The 17,090-nt window shown below is 59.2% G+C and overlaps 2 protein-coding genes across 5 annotated transcripts in view; one reads left to right on the top strand and one right to left on the bottom strand.

Annotated features, from left to right (window-relative positions):
• Positions 1 to 2,003: 2,003 nt before the first annotated feature.
• LOC128911638 (prosaposin-like) lies at positions 2,004 to 8,861 on the top strand. Its single transcript, XM_054206851.1, has 15 exons — positions 2,004 to 2,085; positions 5,159 to 5,283; positions 5,581 to 5,655; positions 5,755 to 5,880; positions 6,088 to 6,285; positions 6,614 to 6,757; positions 6,928 to 6,984; positions 7,224 to 7,232; positions 7,373 to 7,480; positions 7,688 to 7,774; positions 7,879 to 8,062; positions 8,158 to 8,327; positions 8,411 to 8,491; positions 8,611 to 8,718; positions 8,808 to 8,861. Exons 1-15 carry the CDS (start codon positions 2,025 to 2,027, stop codon positions 8,841 to 8,843), a joined length of 1,569 nt encoding a protein of 522 aa, XP_054062826.1. The 5' UTR covers positions 2,004 to 2,024; the 3' UTR covers positions 8,844 to 8,861.
• Positions 8,862 to 9,923: 1,062 nt separating this feature from the next.
• Positions 9,924 to 17,090, bottom strand: part of CDH23 (cadherin related 23) — a 210,387-nt gene continuing 203,220 nt past the window's right edge. For 3 of the 4 annotated variants that reach the window (XM_054205958.1, XM_054205959.1, XM_054205960.1), the window contains 14 exons: positions 16,560 to 16,754; positions 16,142 to 16,252; positions 15,828 to 15,957; positions 15,386 to 15,649; positions 15,100 to 15,261; positions 14,709 to 14,965; positions 14,327 to 14,424; positions 14,106 to 14,226; positions 13,857 to 13,936; positions 13,456 to 13,496; positions 13,090 to 13,150; positions 12,544 to 12,673; positions 12,339 to 12,461; positions 9,924 to 11,073 (listed from right to left, as the gene is read on the bottom strand). In XM_054205958.1, the coding sequence (XP_054061933.1) occupies positions 10,750 to 11,073; positions 12,339 to 12,461; positions 12,544 to 12,673; positions 13,090 to 13,150; positions 13,456 to 13,496; positions 13,857 to 13,936; positions 14,106 to 14,226; positions 14,327 to 14,424; positions 14,709 to 14,965; positions 15,100 to 15,261; positions 15,386 to 15,649; positions 15,828 to 15,957; positions 16,142 to 16,252; positions 16,560 to 16,754 (2,097 nt within the window). In that variant the 3' untranslated portion in view covers positions 9,924 to 10,749. Of the gene's footprint in view, positions 11,074 to 12,045; positions 12,160 to 12,338; positions 12,462 to 12,543; positions 12,674 to 13,089; positions 13,151 to 13,455; positions 13,497 to 13,856; positions 13,937 to 14,105; positions 14,227 to 14,326; positions 14,425 to 14,708; positions 14,966 to 15,099; positions 15,262 to 15,385; positions 15,650 to 15,827; positions 15,958 to 16,141; positions 16,253 to 16,559; positions 16,755 to 17,090 lie in introns of all 4 variants that reach the window. The other variant, XM_054205963.1, reaches the window with a different exon arrangement.

Here is a 17,090-nt window from a genome sequence, read left to right as displayed (position 1 = left end):
ACTGCAGGTTTATAAAATGTCTGCTGTGAATTAAAAATAAACTTAACTTCTTTATTTCACCCCCAGCAGCTTTTAGAGAAGCAGAATTGAAAAGGGAACAGAAAATGCCGCACGGGTTGGCCTGAAGATCTGGCATGCAGGGGCTGCAGGAGGCAGCGAGGCGAGGACGTGGTGGGGCCAATCAAAAGCACATCAGCTGGGAGCACTGAGTTTCCCACCAAGCTCCCACCCAAATTATGTCCGCTTGTTTTAAGCATTAAAAAAAAAAGAAAGATCAACGGAAAAATCTCTCCGGGGAGCTCAAATGATGGGGTGTGCTGAGGCTGCACCAGGCAGTTTGCCGACAGAGGACAGCTAGAAAAGCACACACGAGGGAGCAGCCGTCGCCACAGGCACCGGGGTAGACACTGGCCAAGCATCAGTTGGCCTTGGGCATCAGAAGACTACGAAAATATTTTAGAAAGATTTATTTATAAAGAGCTATTCAAGTGTCAGAATATATGTCTAAACAGATAACTAGTCTAATTAGATGTTCTGTATAATAAGTGTTAACATCTAAGTCTAAATAGATCTGACTCTTTACAGATATCCTATGCAAGTCTAAATAGATAACAGGTATTCTCGAAGTGTGTGCGTATATATCTCTGTGTGTCCGTAAATAGATATAGTGGCGTAAATGCCTATGCTCTACGAGGTTTCTAAGATGCAAAGAAAGGCTCTTTGTAGAAAGGATTTAGAAATTCGCCCTCCCCTCTAGTCTCTCGTGAAGACATCAAAGCACTTTCCAAAGCCGCCCCTTCCCCCTTCTCCTTCTCCCCCTTTTCCCATCCTGATTTGGGGCCAATTCCCCCAAAGCGGGGACTTTCCCCCCGCGGGGCCAGCACGCCAAGCGGGAGCTGCCGCCGCGGCACAGAAATACCCCGAACCCCCCGATTCTGGGTCTGTGCTGGGGGACCACCCCCCTAATTTTGGGGGGAAAATATCCCAGTTTGGGGCTCCCGGGAAAGCTATATCCACCTGGACTTGTGCAGCTGGAAAGGACTGAAAAGCAACAACCGTTTTCATGCAGGAAAGCAAAAAATCACCGATTTTTACGTTGTGGATGAGGCGCCAGCCCCCCTCCCTGGTCCCCGTCCGACTCCCTGCTGTCACCCCCCCCCCCCCCCCCGGTCCTAGTGCCCCGCGCGGAGCGATGCAGCGTCCCCGGGGCTCGTTCCGGGGCGAAAACCGACTGTATTCTGCAGGTTTTTGGTGCGGAGGCGCAGGCTGTCCGTTGCCTCGGCTCCGAGTGCGGCCGGGGCCGAGAGCCGGGAGCCCCGCAGCCCGGTAAGTGGTTCCGGTGCCCGGCTGGCCTAAAGCGGGCTGAGAGCCGTCACCGCTCGTCACCCTAATGAGCGCCGAGAGCGGGATAATTAAAGGGAGTGCTGCCGCCCGGCGGCCGAGGGCCGGTCCTGCAGGTGGCGGGCAGCGGGTGCGCCGTGGGGTGGGAGAATAATTGTCTAAACAACAACAAATTGTGCGTTCTTCAAGCCATAACGCTTTCCTCTTGTCTTCATTCCCTTGCTTCGCTTTGAATGAAACAAAGGTCTTTTAAATGCTTTAAGCCTCTAAATGCACCATTAATTCACTTGTCCTGAATTTGCAGGTCTCTGATATCTGCGCCCCGACCTTTTTTTTTGTAATGGATGGTGCTCTGTTCGGTGAGGAGCGCAGAGAATGGCTCCCTGGTGTGGCACCGGGACACTTGTCCCCCACCCTTTGCAGCCAGGGGTGGCAGGGTTAGCGTTGGGAAGCAGGTTCTGGGCTGGTTTTGGCTTCCCGGGAATACCTGCCCGGCTCCGGTCCCTCCCTCCCACTGGCAGGCCGGGGGATGATTTTATAATCAAGGCGTTGAGGAGAGGGGTGTGGTAATTGCCCTGCGTAGGTGTGGGGTTCTCACTACCTATCCCAACCCATCCAAGATTCCTCAGTCTGGGAGCAGCACGGGAGAGGAACCAGCCACTGAGAACTGTCATAGGAACGGCATGGAGAGCAAATGGAGTGGCTGGGTGCTGATCCTTTCTGTGTGCCTGGCTTCCCACCAAGGTAAGGCCAGGCCTGGGGGTAGGACTCAAGGAGAGCCCGGAAAACCCCTCTGGACCCCAAAACTATAGTGTTTTAAGCTTCCTCGTCCCTCCCTGGTGTTGGAGATAGGCCAGAGGAAAGCCGGGGCAGGTGCCACCACCGCCTGATTTACCTCTTGCCCACCTGGACATGGGCCTTGTGACTTCTGCCCTGAAAGATGGTTTCGGGGCAAAAAGGGGCTTGTGCTCCCCTCCTGCTTCTCCGGGCAGCAGGGATTTGCATGGAGCCGGTGTTTTCCTGGGGTAGGGAAGGAGGGAGGCCAGCTGATGGGGCGTCTTGGCAGCCGTGGGGGAGAGGGGCTGCTTTGGCTGTTGCCCTCGGCGTTGGGACGTGGCTGTGTACGTGCCGTTTGGGGGAAAGCTGCTTTGTTGTCCCAGCACAAGGGAGGGACCACGGTGCCACCTGATGCTGTCCCTTTCCTCAGGGACCTCCTCAGAGGTGCAGGAGGCAGGAAACCTCTTCTGCTGTGGCTAGCAGGGTGATGGGGGTGCAGAGTTGCAGCCCTGAGCACCTTTGGAGACCCCTCATCACCAGGGCTTTGGGGCTCTGTGTGCTAATCCTACCTGTGGACCTTCTCCTGGGGAAGCCATGGATCCCTGCTGTTGTTGTAGGCAAAAAAAAAAACCCAACCCTTTTTAGAGGGAAGAACCCCTTTTGCGCCCTAATTACTCCCGGCTCGGCCCATCGGGCTCCTCCGACATGACCTGGCTTTGCGGTGGAGGACTTGTGCCCTCGCACGCGTGACGTGGTGGTGGTGGGAACGTGCCAAGGTCCTCCAGCCACCAACAGGCAGAGCAGGAATGTTCACCCACGTTCCGCACGTCCGTCCTTGGCGTGACATCTGCCCTGGAAGCCGGTGGTGGCCCAGCTGCACCACGGTGGGGCTGGTGGGGCTGCAGGACCAGCTGTGGGGGGCCACAGCAAGCCTTGGAGAAGGATTTTGATGCTGGGAAGGGTGTATTTATGATTTTTTTCGCTGTAACAGGGGCGTGCGCCCAGCTGGGAACTCGGGCGCCGGGGCCCACGCCGCCACCCCCGGGGTTTACGTCACAACCTGCTTGGCCGGCTCGGCCGGCACGCTCCGGGGCTCCACGTAATGCCGGCACGGTCCTGCCAGATCCACAGCTCGCTGCTGGATCCCCATCCTGAGCAAAGCCCATCCCAGGGGCCTGGAAGTCAGGAACAGGGCCATCCTGGCAAACCTGGGGCCACCACGGCAGCATGGGAGCATCCCTGCCTCATCCTGTGCTCTGTGCTGGGGATTTGCCATAAATCACTTTATTTGCCCAATGTCCTGCTACCTGGGTGCCCATCAGCACGAGGCAGCACCCCCACAGCTCAGGAACATGGAGGAGAGCTCACTGGGCACCAGTTGCACCGGTTGCCTGCCCGGTGGGGATGTTTTCCACCCGGGGAAGCTCCCCCTGCTCTCAGCAGTTGGGCTTTATGATTAGTATTAATTACTTTTCCGGCCCGGCACTGGTTGCCCGAGTTTCAGCTTGGGCAGAGCGAGGAGTAAGCGCCCAGCCGCGAGGGATCCAAACCATCGGTGTCTTTTAGACCAGCCGAATCCCCCCATGCCGTTGCTGGCAGCGTCCGTCGCCGCCGGTCCGGTCTCCATCACAGGGCTGTGGGAGATGCGCGTGTCTGTGGGTCAGGAACAGGCTGTGGAGTTGTCACCTCCCCTCTCCTCGTGGTGGTGGGTTTTTTTTTGGTGCTGCCCCTTAAAGCTTCCGCTGACTTGCCATTCTTGTTCGCTAGGGTTAAAAAAACCCCAATAAATTAAATATATATCTCTCAGGTGATGTGGCAACCGCGACACCGCGCTCCTGGGGAGGTGTGTGGGAGAAGCCCTGCATGGGAAACCGGGGAGGGGGACACACGACTCACCCTGCCCCGGGGCTCGCTCCTGCCCCGGTGCTGCCGTCAGCCGGATGGGGCAATCGGGGCTGAGGCACCACCCGAGCTGCGCCAGCGCTTTTGGGAGAAGGCAGGGCTGGTGGGGGGGGGCTGGGGACACCCTTTCCCACTGGTCCCACCTCCAGGGACTTGCCGGGGTGGCCCTGAGCATCTCAAGCTGCTGCCCCAACACGTCCCGTGGATGAGCCGGGATGTGGGAGAAGCAGCTTTTGGGGAGAAACCTGATAAGGGTAGGGTGGTAAAAGCTGTCTGCGAATGTTCTCGGGGCGGGGGGGGGGGTGTTGTTCTTAAGAACGCCAGCTGCAAGAGGGTATGCAGCAGGGTCTGTCCGTCCATCTGTCCATGTGCTGCTCCCCATGTGCCCCCCCGTCTTCCCGGAGCAGGTCCCGGCCAAAGCAGGGCAGCGAAGGGCTTGGGATGCACCGGCTCCTCGCCACCCCCCTCCGGCCACATCCTGGGTGGGCGCATCCCCCGGTGGGAAGAAACACTTGCCCCATCGCAAATTAATCCTGACACGCCGAGGTGGCAATTAAACCGCCGGTGTTGCGCCACGCCACCGCCGCTGCTGCCACGCCGGGGATTTGCAGCCAGGAGAAAATGCTGTCGTTGGGAGGAAATGAATTAAAAAAAAAAAAAATCAAAAAAACAAACCCAACAAAATACCACCCCAAAACTGGCATTGCTCAATCATTGCCGGGAGCTGTGGCGTGGTTAACCGTGAGCGCTGGCACCCCCAGTTTGCTCGTTTTGCAAGATTTATTGCTGTTTTTTTACAAGCAGCCGCCTCCCCAGCGTGTCGAAGGGTGCTGCTGCGAGGCTGAGGGTGATCCCCCAAATTAGCTTTGCTTTTGATGCTGGCCCAAAAGCTGCTGCAGCATCCCGTTGGAAAAAACCTGGAAGCACGTGGTGGCCCAATGAAGCCGGTCTTTGCTGGGCTCGTAAAACCATATATAAAACCCAACCACCCCACCACCATTGTGAAAGCCCCGGGTGAATCATGGCGGGAGGGTGAGGAGCACCTCAGGCTGGGGAAATGGGGTCAGGGTGGTGCAGGAGCTGGTCTGGGGGTGCCCGGGGAGGTGGCTGATGGTCTCCTCTCCCCACCACCCCACAGCCAGGGCCAGCCCCCTCCAGCAGTGCGACGAGCGGCCGGAGGACTGGTGCCGCGACGTGGCGACGGCGGCCAAGTGTGGGACGCTGGAGCTCTGCCGGATCACCGTCTGGGACCAGGCCCTGGGGGTAACCGCACTGGGAGATGGAGGATGCGGCGGGGCAGGGGGGGATGGCGGGACGTGCCCATCCTGCCCCAAAACAATGGGCTGCGGGGAGAAGCCTCATCTGGCCACGCCGGTACTGGGCACCCAGAGGAGCATCTGCTGATGCTCTTGGGCAGCAATGTGTCTGCAGGGTGAGCGACAAAAATGAGCAGTGCCCCTCATTTGTGGGGTGGGATTTGGGGAAGGAAGGCGGGATGCGGGGGGGGGGGGGATGTCTGGGTGCCGTGGCATCATCCCGAGGTATCTCCTCTCTCGGCAGAAGGGGATCCCGTGTCACCTGTGCCAGGTGGCTGTCTCTGTGGTGGGCAAGATCCTGCAGGACAACCGCACTGAGGTAGGTCAAGGCTGGGGGGGGGTGTGCGGGGCTGGCATGTGCCCCACTCTCTTCCACTGTGGGGCCAGCCCAGCCCTGAGCTCTCCCCTTGTCACCTAGGAGAAGCTGCGGGCCTTCTTGGATAAGAAATGCCAGTACCTGCCCTTCCAGGACTGGTCTGTCAAGTGCAAGAGGATGGTGGACACTGGCATCCTCATCCTCGTCCAGCTGGGCAAGCAAGTGCTGGTAACTGGCCCGGGGAGGGAAAACCCTTGGGTTTGTGTTTCTCCATGGTTTGGGATGACTTGGGGGCTCACAGGGCAAGGGAGGCTTTTGGAGCTTGGGACAAAACCTTTGCAAGACGGAGATGGGGACGGGAATGACCCAGGGATGGGGGGGAGCAGGGCAATGGGGCAGACACCACCCCAAGCCCCCACCCCTCTGCTCCCCCAGTCGGACCCAAAGGTGGTGTGTGGGACCATCAAATTGTGCCAGCCCCAGGAGGGCCCCACGGGGGCCCTGAAGTTCCAGCAGGAGCCGCCGCCAGCCTCCACAGGCCCCGCTGAAGACTTCGCTGACCTGGGCATCCCCTTCATCACCAACATCCCCCTCCTGCTCCATCCCCAGGACCCGCCTCGCGGCGAGGCCCAGGTACCGCGGCACCGGCAAGAATGCCATTGATGCTGTTCAAGGGCAAGAATCACCTAAGCATCGTCTATTTAACAATAATTAAAAAAACCCAACACCTAAAATTACTGCACAGCTGAAATGGCATCTGATTAGGGATCTCACCAATTTGGGGCTGGGATACGGCAGGATGTGGGGGGGGCGGGACCAGAGAGATGCTGGCCAAAAAGCTGCCCCAGATTGCCACTGGCATTTAAATCCCACGTGTGTGTTGGGGCTCGGTTTTATCTTTTTTTTGGGGAGGGTGGGGTGGGGGGCGTACTGACGTGTCCCTGCCCGCGTTGTCCCACAGGAGATGGAGGAGGTGTGCGGGGACTGCCTGCAGCTGGTGGCCGCCCTCCAGCTGGAGCTGGGGACCGACGCTGCCATGGCCCCGGCGCTGGTGGCCAGCGCCGAGTGGGTGTGCGAGGGCATGGCGCCTGGCCTGGAGCGGCAGGTGAGGCCGCTGGCATCCCGCTGGGCTCCCCCCTCCTCCTTCCCAGCCCACCATGGCAGCATCTTTCGCCGCCACCACGCTGTGGCGGGCTGTGGTGGTGGTGGGGGGTCCGTTGGGGTGGTGGGGTGTCTCCACTCGGGGGTTGATGCCGTGTCTCCCCGTCTCCGCAGTGCAAGCGCTACCTGGCCGAGTACGCGGACACGGCTGCCCGGCTGCTGCGGCACTTGGTGAGCAGCTCCTGGGGGTGGTGGGTGCTGGGGGGGGTTGGGGGGCGAGAGGCACGGCCGAGGGGGCCTCATTGGCCAGTGTGGGTCTCTGCTCTTTTTTTTTTTTTTTTAATTAAACCCACTGCTTTATATTAATATAAATTTTTAAATATTCCCCCCCTCTCTGGCTTGCAACCTCTCTAATTCTTTTTTCTATTTATATTTTTTTCCTTGCTGTTTTCTGCCCCCTCCGCCGGCAGCAGGCTGAGGTAAGCGAGACCTGTGCCCAGAAAATCTGAAATAGCCCTTGGTGGGGAGGGGAGGGGGGCATAGGCTCACCTTGCCGGGGGGGGCGATGCCCACCTGATTTGGGGTGTCTCTCTCTCTCTCTCTCTCTCCCCCCACCCAGGACCCAATGGAGCTGTGTGGCCGGTTGGGACTCTGCTCCTCCGCCTCGGCGCTGCCCCTCCACATGCTGCTCACCGAGAAGCTGGTGCAGGTCCTGAGCGTGATAGGGGTAAGCGGGGACCCCCCCTTAGTTTCTGCCGCGCTCCTTCAAATCCAAATGCCGGGGAGGGGAAGCCTTATTTTACTTTTTTTTTTTTCCCCCCCCTTGAGAATTCCAATTTTTCCAAGGTGGGAAATGTCTTTCGCAGGGGTTGGTTTGGTGGGGATGGTTCTGGGGGGGTTGTTGGGCACGTGTCCCATTGGCTCGTCCCGGCAGGACGGGGAGGGGACCACGCCGCTGTGTGAGATGTGCCAGTTCGCCGTGAAGGCGGCCGAGAGCCTCCTGGAGAACAACGTGACGGAGGTGAGCCCCACCGCTGCGGTCCGGGGAGGGGGGCAAGGTGGGGAGCAGGCAGTAAGGAAGCGGGAGGGGGTCTCCCCATCCCTCCGCCCGCCTTCTCCCGGCAGGAGCAACTGGTGAACGACATCGAGAAGGTGTGCTACATGCTGCCCCACGGTGTCATCGGGCAGTGCAAGGACTTTGTTGACTCCTACGGCAAAGCCGTGGTCATCATGCTGCTGGAGGCCACCGACCCGGCGGCCGTCTGCACCATGCTGCACTGCTGTCCCCGCAGCGGGGACACCCACCGAGGTGAGATAGGGGTCCCCGGGTGCCACCCGGACGCCGGGTCCTTGGGGAGAGGGGTGATGGGAGGGTGCTAACGTCCCCCCTGCCATGTCTCACAGGGGCTGCCGCGCTGGAGCAGCTGGCGGTGGGTGCGGGCGCCTTCTGCAACGTCTGCCAGATCGTCATCACCTACTTCGATAATGAGCTGCTGAAGAACGAGACCTTGGCAGAGCTGGGTGATGTGCTGGAGAAGGGCTGTGAGCTGCTGCCCACGCCGCTCACCAGCAAGGTGAGATGGGGAAGCGGGGAGCGCCCGGCCTGGCGGGGACCCCCCCAGCCCCAAACTGGGCTTACCCCCTCTCTCCTTCTCAGTGCGAGGCGCTGGTGGTCCAGTACGAGCCGGCAGCCGTGCGGCTCCTTGTGCAGATGATGGACCCCAACTTCGTCTGCACCGTAAGTGCCCCCGTGCTACGGGTGCTGCGCCTGCTCCCCTAGACGGCAGCAGGGTCGCAGGGCGTCCATGAGGTTGGGTGTTTTGCCTCCCTTCTCCCATGTTGTCTTTCGCAATGCAGAAAATAAGAGCCTGTGACTCACCCAAGGAGGATCTCCTGGGCTCAGACCCCTGCGCCTGGGGCCCACGTTACTGGTGCAAGAACATGGCCACGGCGGTTGAGTGCAACGTAAGTGTCGGCTGCGTCCCCTCCCCTGGGTCAGCAGGGTCCTGGGAGTCCCCGTCTCCCCCCACCGTCTCTCCCCGTCTCTCCCGCAGGCCGTCGAGCACTGCCGGCGTCACCTATGGAACTAGGAGCCTCCTCCCCGGCTGCCTGGACTTGCCCGCCGCTTTGGTTCAGGATCCCGGACCCCTTCCCTTGGGATGCGCCCGCATCCATGGACGGCGACGGCAGGAGCCCACCGGCCTCACCACCCCGGCGGGGACTGTGGGGGACCCCAGCCACCTCTGCCTCTTCCTTCTCCACCCCTGGGGCTTGGATTTCCAAATCAGGTTAAGGGACTCGTCAGTATTTTCAGGACTGGAGATTCAGCCTCTCCGTCTCTTGGGCTGACTGCAAAATCCCACCATCCCTCCCCATCCCCATCCCCATGCCCCTCCATCCCCATCCCACCAGTTCATGCTTGTAAAGCCCAAATCCTGCGACGTGGATCCGTCCCTGTGGGCTGGGATGGTTTCTGCTGCCCAAAGGCAGCCTCACACCGCAGGTCTCGTCGGCTTTTGGCAAGCCCAGCCCCCTTTGCTGGTCCCTCTTCAAATTGGGGTGGCTTTATATTTTATTTTACTTTATTTTTCCCTGGGTCGCCAGTTAGAAGTGGATTAAATCTACCTGCAATGCCCATCTTTGCAATGCCCGTTTGCAGCACACTGATCTAGTGTCAAGCCCGTTGCTGGATAGATAGATATATATATTAATTATCCCCCGAACAAGAAAATGAGTGAGTTTTGGGGGAGAAAAAATTCCTTTCACGCACACATCCCTGCCGGGGGGGTCCTGTGCTGACCCAGCCGCGGTGGGGGGAACAGTGTGGTGCTGGCTCGTCCCTCCCCGCTGCGGGAGGGGGGACGCCCGTGACAGCCGGTCCTGAGCGTGCACAGGAGCATCTCGCTGCAAATAAACTCTTCCCGTGAGCCCGGCTTGTTGTTTCCCTCCTCGTTCTCCTGGGGTGCCGGGGGTGGGGAGCAAACCTGGGGGAGTTTTAATGCTTCCTCCAAAATCTGGGGTGCAGCAACACCTGGGGTGGCGTCTCGCGAAGGTGATGGAGGGAGGGGTGAATTAAGGGGGGGGAAAAAGGGGGTTTTTCTCTTCAAAAGTTGGTTTGGGTATGATGAATCCGTCAGGGCCGGGGAGGAAGGACGACAGACAGGTTACCCAAAGCCATAGACAGTGTATTTCTGAGTCCCGTAACAGACCGTGCCCGAAACTCTCCACAAAGTTACGATTGGAAACAAACCGCCCCCCCCTCAATGAACAAACCCGAAAGCAAGAGAGGAGGGGAAAGAAAAGGGCAAGAAAAGACACGCACGAGCACTCCACATCCAGAAGCCCCAGTCGTTGTCAGTCTCTCTCTTTTCTGACGTCGCAACATGTTTTGGTAAAGCCAGCAAAATGGAGAAATGTCTTCGGTTTTTGTTGGGTTTTGTTGGGTTTTTTTTTGTTTTTTTTTTTTTTTTTTTGTCTTTCCTTGTCGGAAAGGTGACGTTAATGCCAAACGGACTTGGTCTCACGCTGCCCCGGCCCTCCCCGTGCCCGTGGTCGAGGTGTGACAGCTCCTTGTCCTCAGCCTGTGCCTTGGGGACACCGCGGTGGCACCTCATCCGCGCCTTCGCTCCACCGTGCCTTCACCGCTGCCCAGCCTGGACTCATTAGATTTGTTTAGCTTCTCTTTTCTTTTTTTTTTAAAAAAAACCCACTTCTTTTTTTTAAATAAGAAAAATAAAAAAAAATTAATGCTTTCATGGATAAATGACAGGTGAGTAAAAGCAAACCGGTCCTGAGAGCCCTTTCCCGGGGCCAAGCTCTCCAAGGCCGCTGGAGCGAACTGCACCGGTTGGCCTGGACTCCTTCTGCAGGGGAAGGGGGGGCCGAGCACTGGTCTTGGGGTGCCCCCGGCCCCCACCATGGCCCCCCTTGCTCTGTGCTTCATCCCCGCTGGCCCCGGCTTGCCTAGAGGAGCACCACCACCACCACCACCACTCGTCATAACTCGGTGATCTCCAGCGGGCTCTCCATGATCACCTCCCGCATCTTGTGCAAGGGGGTGGACTTGGCCGACTCGGTGCGGGCGTTGTGGTCGCTGTAGCCCCCGCAGTCGGCGGTCAGAGTCTCCAGCGAGCGACCCAGCACCTTCTGGTCGTCCTCGGGCAGGCTGTTGAGGTCGGAGGCGAGCAGCGTGCCCGTGCTGCCGTGCACCACGTGGATGCCGTCAGGACCTTTCAGCTCCACCGGCTGCTTGTGTCGGAAGCGGAGGCTGCCCTGGCCGGGGCTGTGCTCCTCCTCCTCCTCCAGCTCCTTCTGGATCAGCTGCAAAAGGTCCACGGGGGAAGGAATCACCACCGCGGTCCTGGCTTCCCGGACTCTGAACCTCCTGCAAAGTTGGAACCCAGCAGGAGAGACGAGACCCTCCTCTTCTGAAGCAACCTCAGAGCGTGGTGATGAAGATCACCAGCACGATGATGGTGTCCAGCCGGATTGCTCGCTTGTCGCATGGATGCCCCAGCTCAGGCACTGGCTGCCAGCCGGGTGGTGGGTCTGGCAGCAGCCCCCACAGCAGCCAAGGAAGGGGGGGTTCGGACCCAGGTTGGGATTTGTGGTTGTATGAAGGTGGTGGGGCAGGAGGCAAACAAGGAAAGGAGTCGAGGCAAGGCTGGTTGGGGCTTGAGGGGAATAAAGACAAAGAGGGACAGGGGGCTGAAAGGTGTCTCCCATCCCAGTGCTCTCCTCCGCTCTCTTTGCCCCACGTTTTGCCCCCCATGAAGAGGGGCAAGGCTGCGGGAGGAGCTGCTTAACCCCATACTAGCCCTCCTGCACCAAAACCCTCTGTCCCAGCCTTTCTGTCTCAAAAAACTGCTGGGTGGGTAAGCCCGGAGGGGCGGAAGGGAGGGACAATGTCCCCACGTGTGTGCAGGGACCTCCAGCATCTTGACCAGCCTCGGCAGAGCGTCTGTGCCTTTGTGGGGAGACGGGGAGGTGATGGACAAAGCACACCCCGCAGAGAGGGGGGCGACCTCCTCCAGGGTGGGAGAGACCAAGGGAGAGGGTGCTGATGATGCTCAGAGGAAACACGGGAGGATCACAAGAGCTGGGGCACTGCAGGGAACAGGCTTAGTGGAAAACCAGCGTCTGGCTCGTTTTGGCCAAGCAGGAAATGGGGGGACCACTGGATGATGGGAACTGTGGCCGTGGGGAGCGACTGCAGGCTGCGGGGCTGGAAGACACACTGCATCCCAGAGGGCACGGCAAGCATCTCCCCACGCCCATGCACACCCCGTCTACCTCCGAGACCGAGGAGCGGTCCCCCTGACTGGCGGTGGCCTTATGCACCATCCGCTGGGCAAAGAGTTTTTTCAAGCGCATGTAATCATCCAGGACCACCTTCAAGAGAGAGCCCTGGGCGGAGGGGGAGAGATGACAGGTTACCCAGGGGAGATGGTTTGGGTGGAGGGAGGTTGGCCTCATCCCAGCATTTTTTGGAGCAACATCACCCTCTGGCGCCGTGGCCGTAAACCTGGAAGCCAGAGCGGTAGAAGAACCCTCCTTGGTGGAGGATGCCCACACTCATCACTCACCTTGATGGGTCCCTCCCGCATGATCTGCCCAAGCTTGGCAATGTTGTCGTACTCCTGGATGGCTGCCCGCAGGTAGCGGTCATCCTCGGGCTTGGCCGCGGAGGGCTCTCTGCCGAAGGTCCCCTGCGGGAGGAGAGAGCGGCTGAGGAGGTGGCATGGGCGTTGGGCAAGGGGAGGAGGCATCCCGGTGGGGACTGTGTCTCACGTGAGTGCGGGCCGGGCTGTTCCAGAGGTCGGTGATCTCACTCAGGTTCTCCGGCAGGTCGTCCTCATGCTCCGCCTGTGCCGCCAGCTCCATGTTCCTGCAGAAGGGGTCCAGCCACACAGGGTTGGCCCTGCCCGGGAAGAGGAACAGCCCTCAGCACAAGCAAACAACGGCAGCATCCCTAACCCCATCCAGAGCCTGGATGCCGAGGTTGCGCTGCCTCCTCCTGCCCTATGCAGCCAGGAATTTGGCTGCCCTGGATCCAGATGTGTGTCGACAGCCGCCCGTCATCTCTGCTTACCCAGAGCTGGCCAGAGTTGGCAGAGATGGAGTCACAGGACAGGGACAAGGTCTTTTGGCTTTGAAAGTTCTCAAGGCAAGCGACCGCTCCAGGGTCAGCGTCATGCCCCACATGGCATGCCTGACCACATCCCTCCGCAGAGCAGAGAGGTGTCGTGTCTCCACCTCCTGCCCATCCCTGGCCACAAAACCCAGGCGTCCCTCTCTCGGGAGCAACCTGCCATCCCGCGAGGCGGCAAACCTCACCCATCAAAGGAGTACTTGTTGGTGTTTGGCATGTCCATGATGTCCATGAAGCCTCTGTTCCCTGCGAAAGGCAGGGGCAGGGGTTACAGGGCGGCCTGTTGGTGGGACAAGCAGCAAACAGGGTGGCACTTCTTTACTGGGGAGGGAAACTTGGCGACCAAAAAGGCACCAACAGCATGAGAAACACGCCGGGATGCTGCTGACGATGCAGAGCGTGGATGCTGCGGAAAGCCTCCCACCATCGTGCCTCGCTGGGCAGGATCGCTTCCAGCTTACACCCCGCTGGCATCCCCCATGTGTGCCCCCTCCATGCTGCTCATCCCCCCTGCCGTCCCACGCAACGGGAAAACCCCAAACACTGCTCACCGGTGGAGCCAGCCACTATGGCTTTCAATTTCCTCTTGTGCCTGTGAAAGAAATACAGCGGATAAAATGAAGATGCTCGAAAGGAGAGGGGGTGTGCATGCAGATTTGCCATAACCTGGCAAACAGCCCCTCTATCTATAAGGACGGCGAGTTTGGTGGGGAGAGGCAACATCAGTAGTAAAACCGTTATATTTTGGGGGAAGAGGGGCAGTTTCTGAACTCAGGCTGAGAACAAGGAGCAGCTGAGGAACCTCTTCAGGAACTACACTGCCGCGGAAAGCGTGGAGAAGCTGGTGCCCTCCTTTGCTTGCCAGCACTGCCAGGGCCGGGAGCAGCCACGCGGGTCCCCCCAGCTTGTGGGGAGATTGCGGCCGGTGGGGCAGAGCCCCGGCATTACTCACACTGTCCGGTAGTACCAGTTCATGAGGATGAAGAGCATGGCAGCCAGGAAGAGCAGGACGGCCAGCACGATGATCGCCATCTGGGAGGGACAGAGGGGTAGTGGCCACCTCCAGCACGGAGCCAGTACCCAGCAGTGGGCACCCGCCCAAAATTATTTGGGTGAAACATCCCTCCGGGCCATGGAAGATGTGAAGGGACATCGCCCCACTGCGAGCAGTAGCCATCTCCAGCCCCAGTTGGGCTGTTACCTGCAGAGCCGAGAGGTCATCTGGGGCCCGGGCGGTGATGGCGGGCTGCACATCCAGCACATTGTAGTTCCTGAAGAGGTTCCTCAGCTGCTCCTTGTTCTCATCTATCATCTGAATCACCCTGGGAAGAGAAGGGGTGCTTGGGCATCTTGACATTAATGAGGCTCCCCGAGGACCTAATGGGCCAGGCAATGGGCTGGGTGACGGGCCAGGTGACGTACCGCTCCACGTCCAGGATGCGGTTGGTATCCCTGTTCACCACGTGGATCAGAAGCTCTGTCTGTGCAAAGTTCACCCGACCTTTCTTGTCAACATGGAACTGGGGAGCAGAGACAGCAAGGTCTGCAGTGTGGTAGAGGTGTCTCCTCCCGGGGCATCTCCCAAGGGTGCCCCGAGGTGTGCTCGTGTGGCAAGAGACCCCCAGGCCTGGCATGGGGTCGGTCTGGACCCCTTTGATACACCCCAGCCTGGGGTGTATCCATCACCTTCAGAGCTCAGGGGTGTCTATGGTTTAAACAGACAGGGCACCCTCAAAGGAGACCTCCCAAGCAGCGCATGGAAGGTTACCCGCCCCTTGAAGCAACCTCAAAGGTGGATGACTACCTGCACATCATCTGTGTTGACAATGGCGCCTGTGATGTTGGAGAGCAGACTGATGAACTCCTCTTCGAACTGCCTAACTTTGTCAGGGATCTCATTGATGATGATTTTGACCCGCTGGTCATCCCGCAGGATGTAAATCCCCACAATGGCCGTGTCGTTGTGGCCCACCAGATCAGAGGCCATGATGTCCACCACGAAGTAGCCGGGGTTGTAGGCCGTGAAGAGGTCAAAGGTTCGCAGGATTCCATCAAGGGTTCCTGGGGGAAGGACAGTCACAAGCCCAGCATTAGCGACCCTGGTCATGGGGATGTCTTTCATCATGGGGATGTCTTTGGTCTCGGGGAAGTCTCTGGCCACAGACTCGTACTCCTGTGGGATGCAGCATACGCACCAATGCTGAAGATGTTGGCCACCTCCTCGGAGTCGTTGGAGTGCTGCTTGATATAGCGGATACCCAAGATGTTGTACAGGACCAGGCTGTTATTGCCTATATCAGCGTCCACTGCGACCACTCTGATCAGCTCCGATCCCACCTTGGCGTCGGTGGCGACCCCTTTGAGAGAGAGACAGGCTGGGGACGTGGGGTCAGGCTGGCTTTCACTGCCCCTTCATCTGGCTGGATTTTTCCTGGAGCATTTCCGGCTCCTGGTGCCCTCCCAGCCCTTGGCACCCCTTACCTGCTGTGTACTCTGACTTGGTGAACTGGGGGGACTGGTCATTGATGTCATCCAGGAAGATCCGCACCTCCTGAAGGGTCAGGTCCCCGTTGAGGTCCCAGGCCTGGGCTCTGCCCGCCCGCTGGCCCCGGGGAGGGGACCAGTTCCTCTGGCTGGACGCTTTGACTATGATGGAGTAGTATGGGTCCTTCTCCCGGTCCAGGTCTCGCAAGACCTGCAGCTTCCCCTCCCGGCTCAGATGGAAGTTGCTCTCCTGGTTCCCAGCTGGGTGCAGAAAGGGGACCCCAATTAGTCCCCTTTGGGCTGGCATTTCTAAAATGCCACCTTGCCCATTGACCAGAGCAGAAAGGCAGTGAGGAGATGTTGGGGGCAATGGAAACCCTTGGTGAGGGGTGTGCAGGGGGACATAGAGCTGCCCATCCCCTCCCCACTTGGCACCCACCTGCTATGAAGTAGTAGACGATGGCGTTGGAGCCCTCATCTGCATCCACTGCCCCAGTGACATTTCCCACCACGGTGCCTGGCTGTGAGTGCTCAGGGACGGAAAGTGCCTGGTACTGGGGACTGTCCCTCTGCCAGAGACCCCAGGAGAAGGGACGGTTATGAGCATCGAGGTGGCTTTAAATTAAAGTGGACGCGTCCCATTGTGCTCCCCACCATGGTGACGCCCAGCAGTGCATGCTCCATCACACGTGCCCGCCGGTATCCCCATCCCTGCATCCCCTGTGTCCCATCCCCTCCATCCCGGCGCCTTACGGGTGGCCTGAGGAAGATGGGCTCATTGTCATCAATGTCATCGAGTGCGACCTGGAGAGGCTGCATGGTCTCATAGGCTGGCTGGCCCTGGTCACAGGCCACGATGATCAGCTGGGGAGAGAGGCAAAAGCGCCATCCTGGGCAAAGCCACGTGGGCCAGGAGACATGTCTGAGGGGATGGTTGAGTGGTGGAGGATTTTGGGGGGATTTAACAGGGAATTGGGAGCTGGCCCACCAGGATGCAACTCCCCCATGGTGCTTGATAACCACCCAGTTCCTGCCAAGGTGTGACACCTTCATGACTGCGGCAGCTGATCCCATCCCCACCACATCGCTTGCATCCCGCCAGCCCCGCACCGGACCCACAGCCTCATGGACAGTCCCGGCCACCCCACGGGTGTGCTGCCGCCTGGCTCACATTGTACACCGCCTGCTTCTCCCGGTCCAGCCGCATGGCCGTCTGGATCAGCCCGCTGACTGAGTCGATGCTGAAATACTCCCAGTCTTTGTTCCCCGCCCCGGTTTTCAGCAGGTTGTAGAGCACTGCTCCGTTGAGGCCCTCGTCTTTGTCCGTGGCGTAGACCTCATAGACGTTGGACCCCAGGGGGATCTCCTGCTTGCACACGTGCAGCCCCTCAGCCCCGGCATTGCATGAGAGCCCCCTGCTCCCCCTGCCCCTCCAAACCCCCTTGTATCAGGGTCAGCAGGCTCCTCCTGCTCAAAACCCAACTGGCAGCTGGCAACGAGGAGCCGTGATTCCCTTCGGTCGTGTGGCTGCTCCATGTGCAGGCCAAGGACTGGCTGAGCCAAGTCCAGCTTCTCAGAAAGGAGAAACATCTTAAATGTCAGTGTTTCGGCCCTTGTCACTTGCCACTCATCACACAGTGACTGGCTGTTTCCTGATTTTGCATGTTGCTGTGGTTTCTGTTCCCCAGAGCTGCCCCGACAT

This window comes from Rissa tridactyla, chromosome 6 (genome assembly GCF_028500815.1).
Source record: "Rissa tridactyla isolate bRisTri1 chromosome 6, bRisTri1.patW.cur.20221130, whole genome shotgun sequence".
Lineage (NCBI taxonomy): Eukaryota > Metazoa > Chordata > Aves > Charadriiformes > Laridae > Rissa > Rissa tridactyla.
This window is presented reverse-complemented; position numbering and strand designations above follow the sequence as displayed.

Bases quoted from the DNA above. Each gene is read 5' to 3' on its own strand.
- LOC128911638 (XM_054206851.1), top strand. From the start codon at position 2,025: ATGGAGAGCAAATGGAGTGGCTGGGTGCTGATCCTTTCTGTGTGCCTG. The intron at 6,286-6,613 runs GTACCGCGGCAC...GTTGTCCCACAG, and splicing joins CGCCTCGCGGCGAGGCCCAG to GAGATGGAGGAGGTGTGCGG. The intron at 8,492-8,610 runs GTAAGTGCCCCC...TTCGCAATGCAG, and splicing joins ACCCCAACTTCGTCTGCACC to AAAATAAGAGCCTGTGACTC.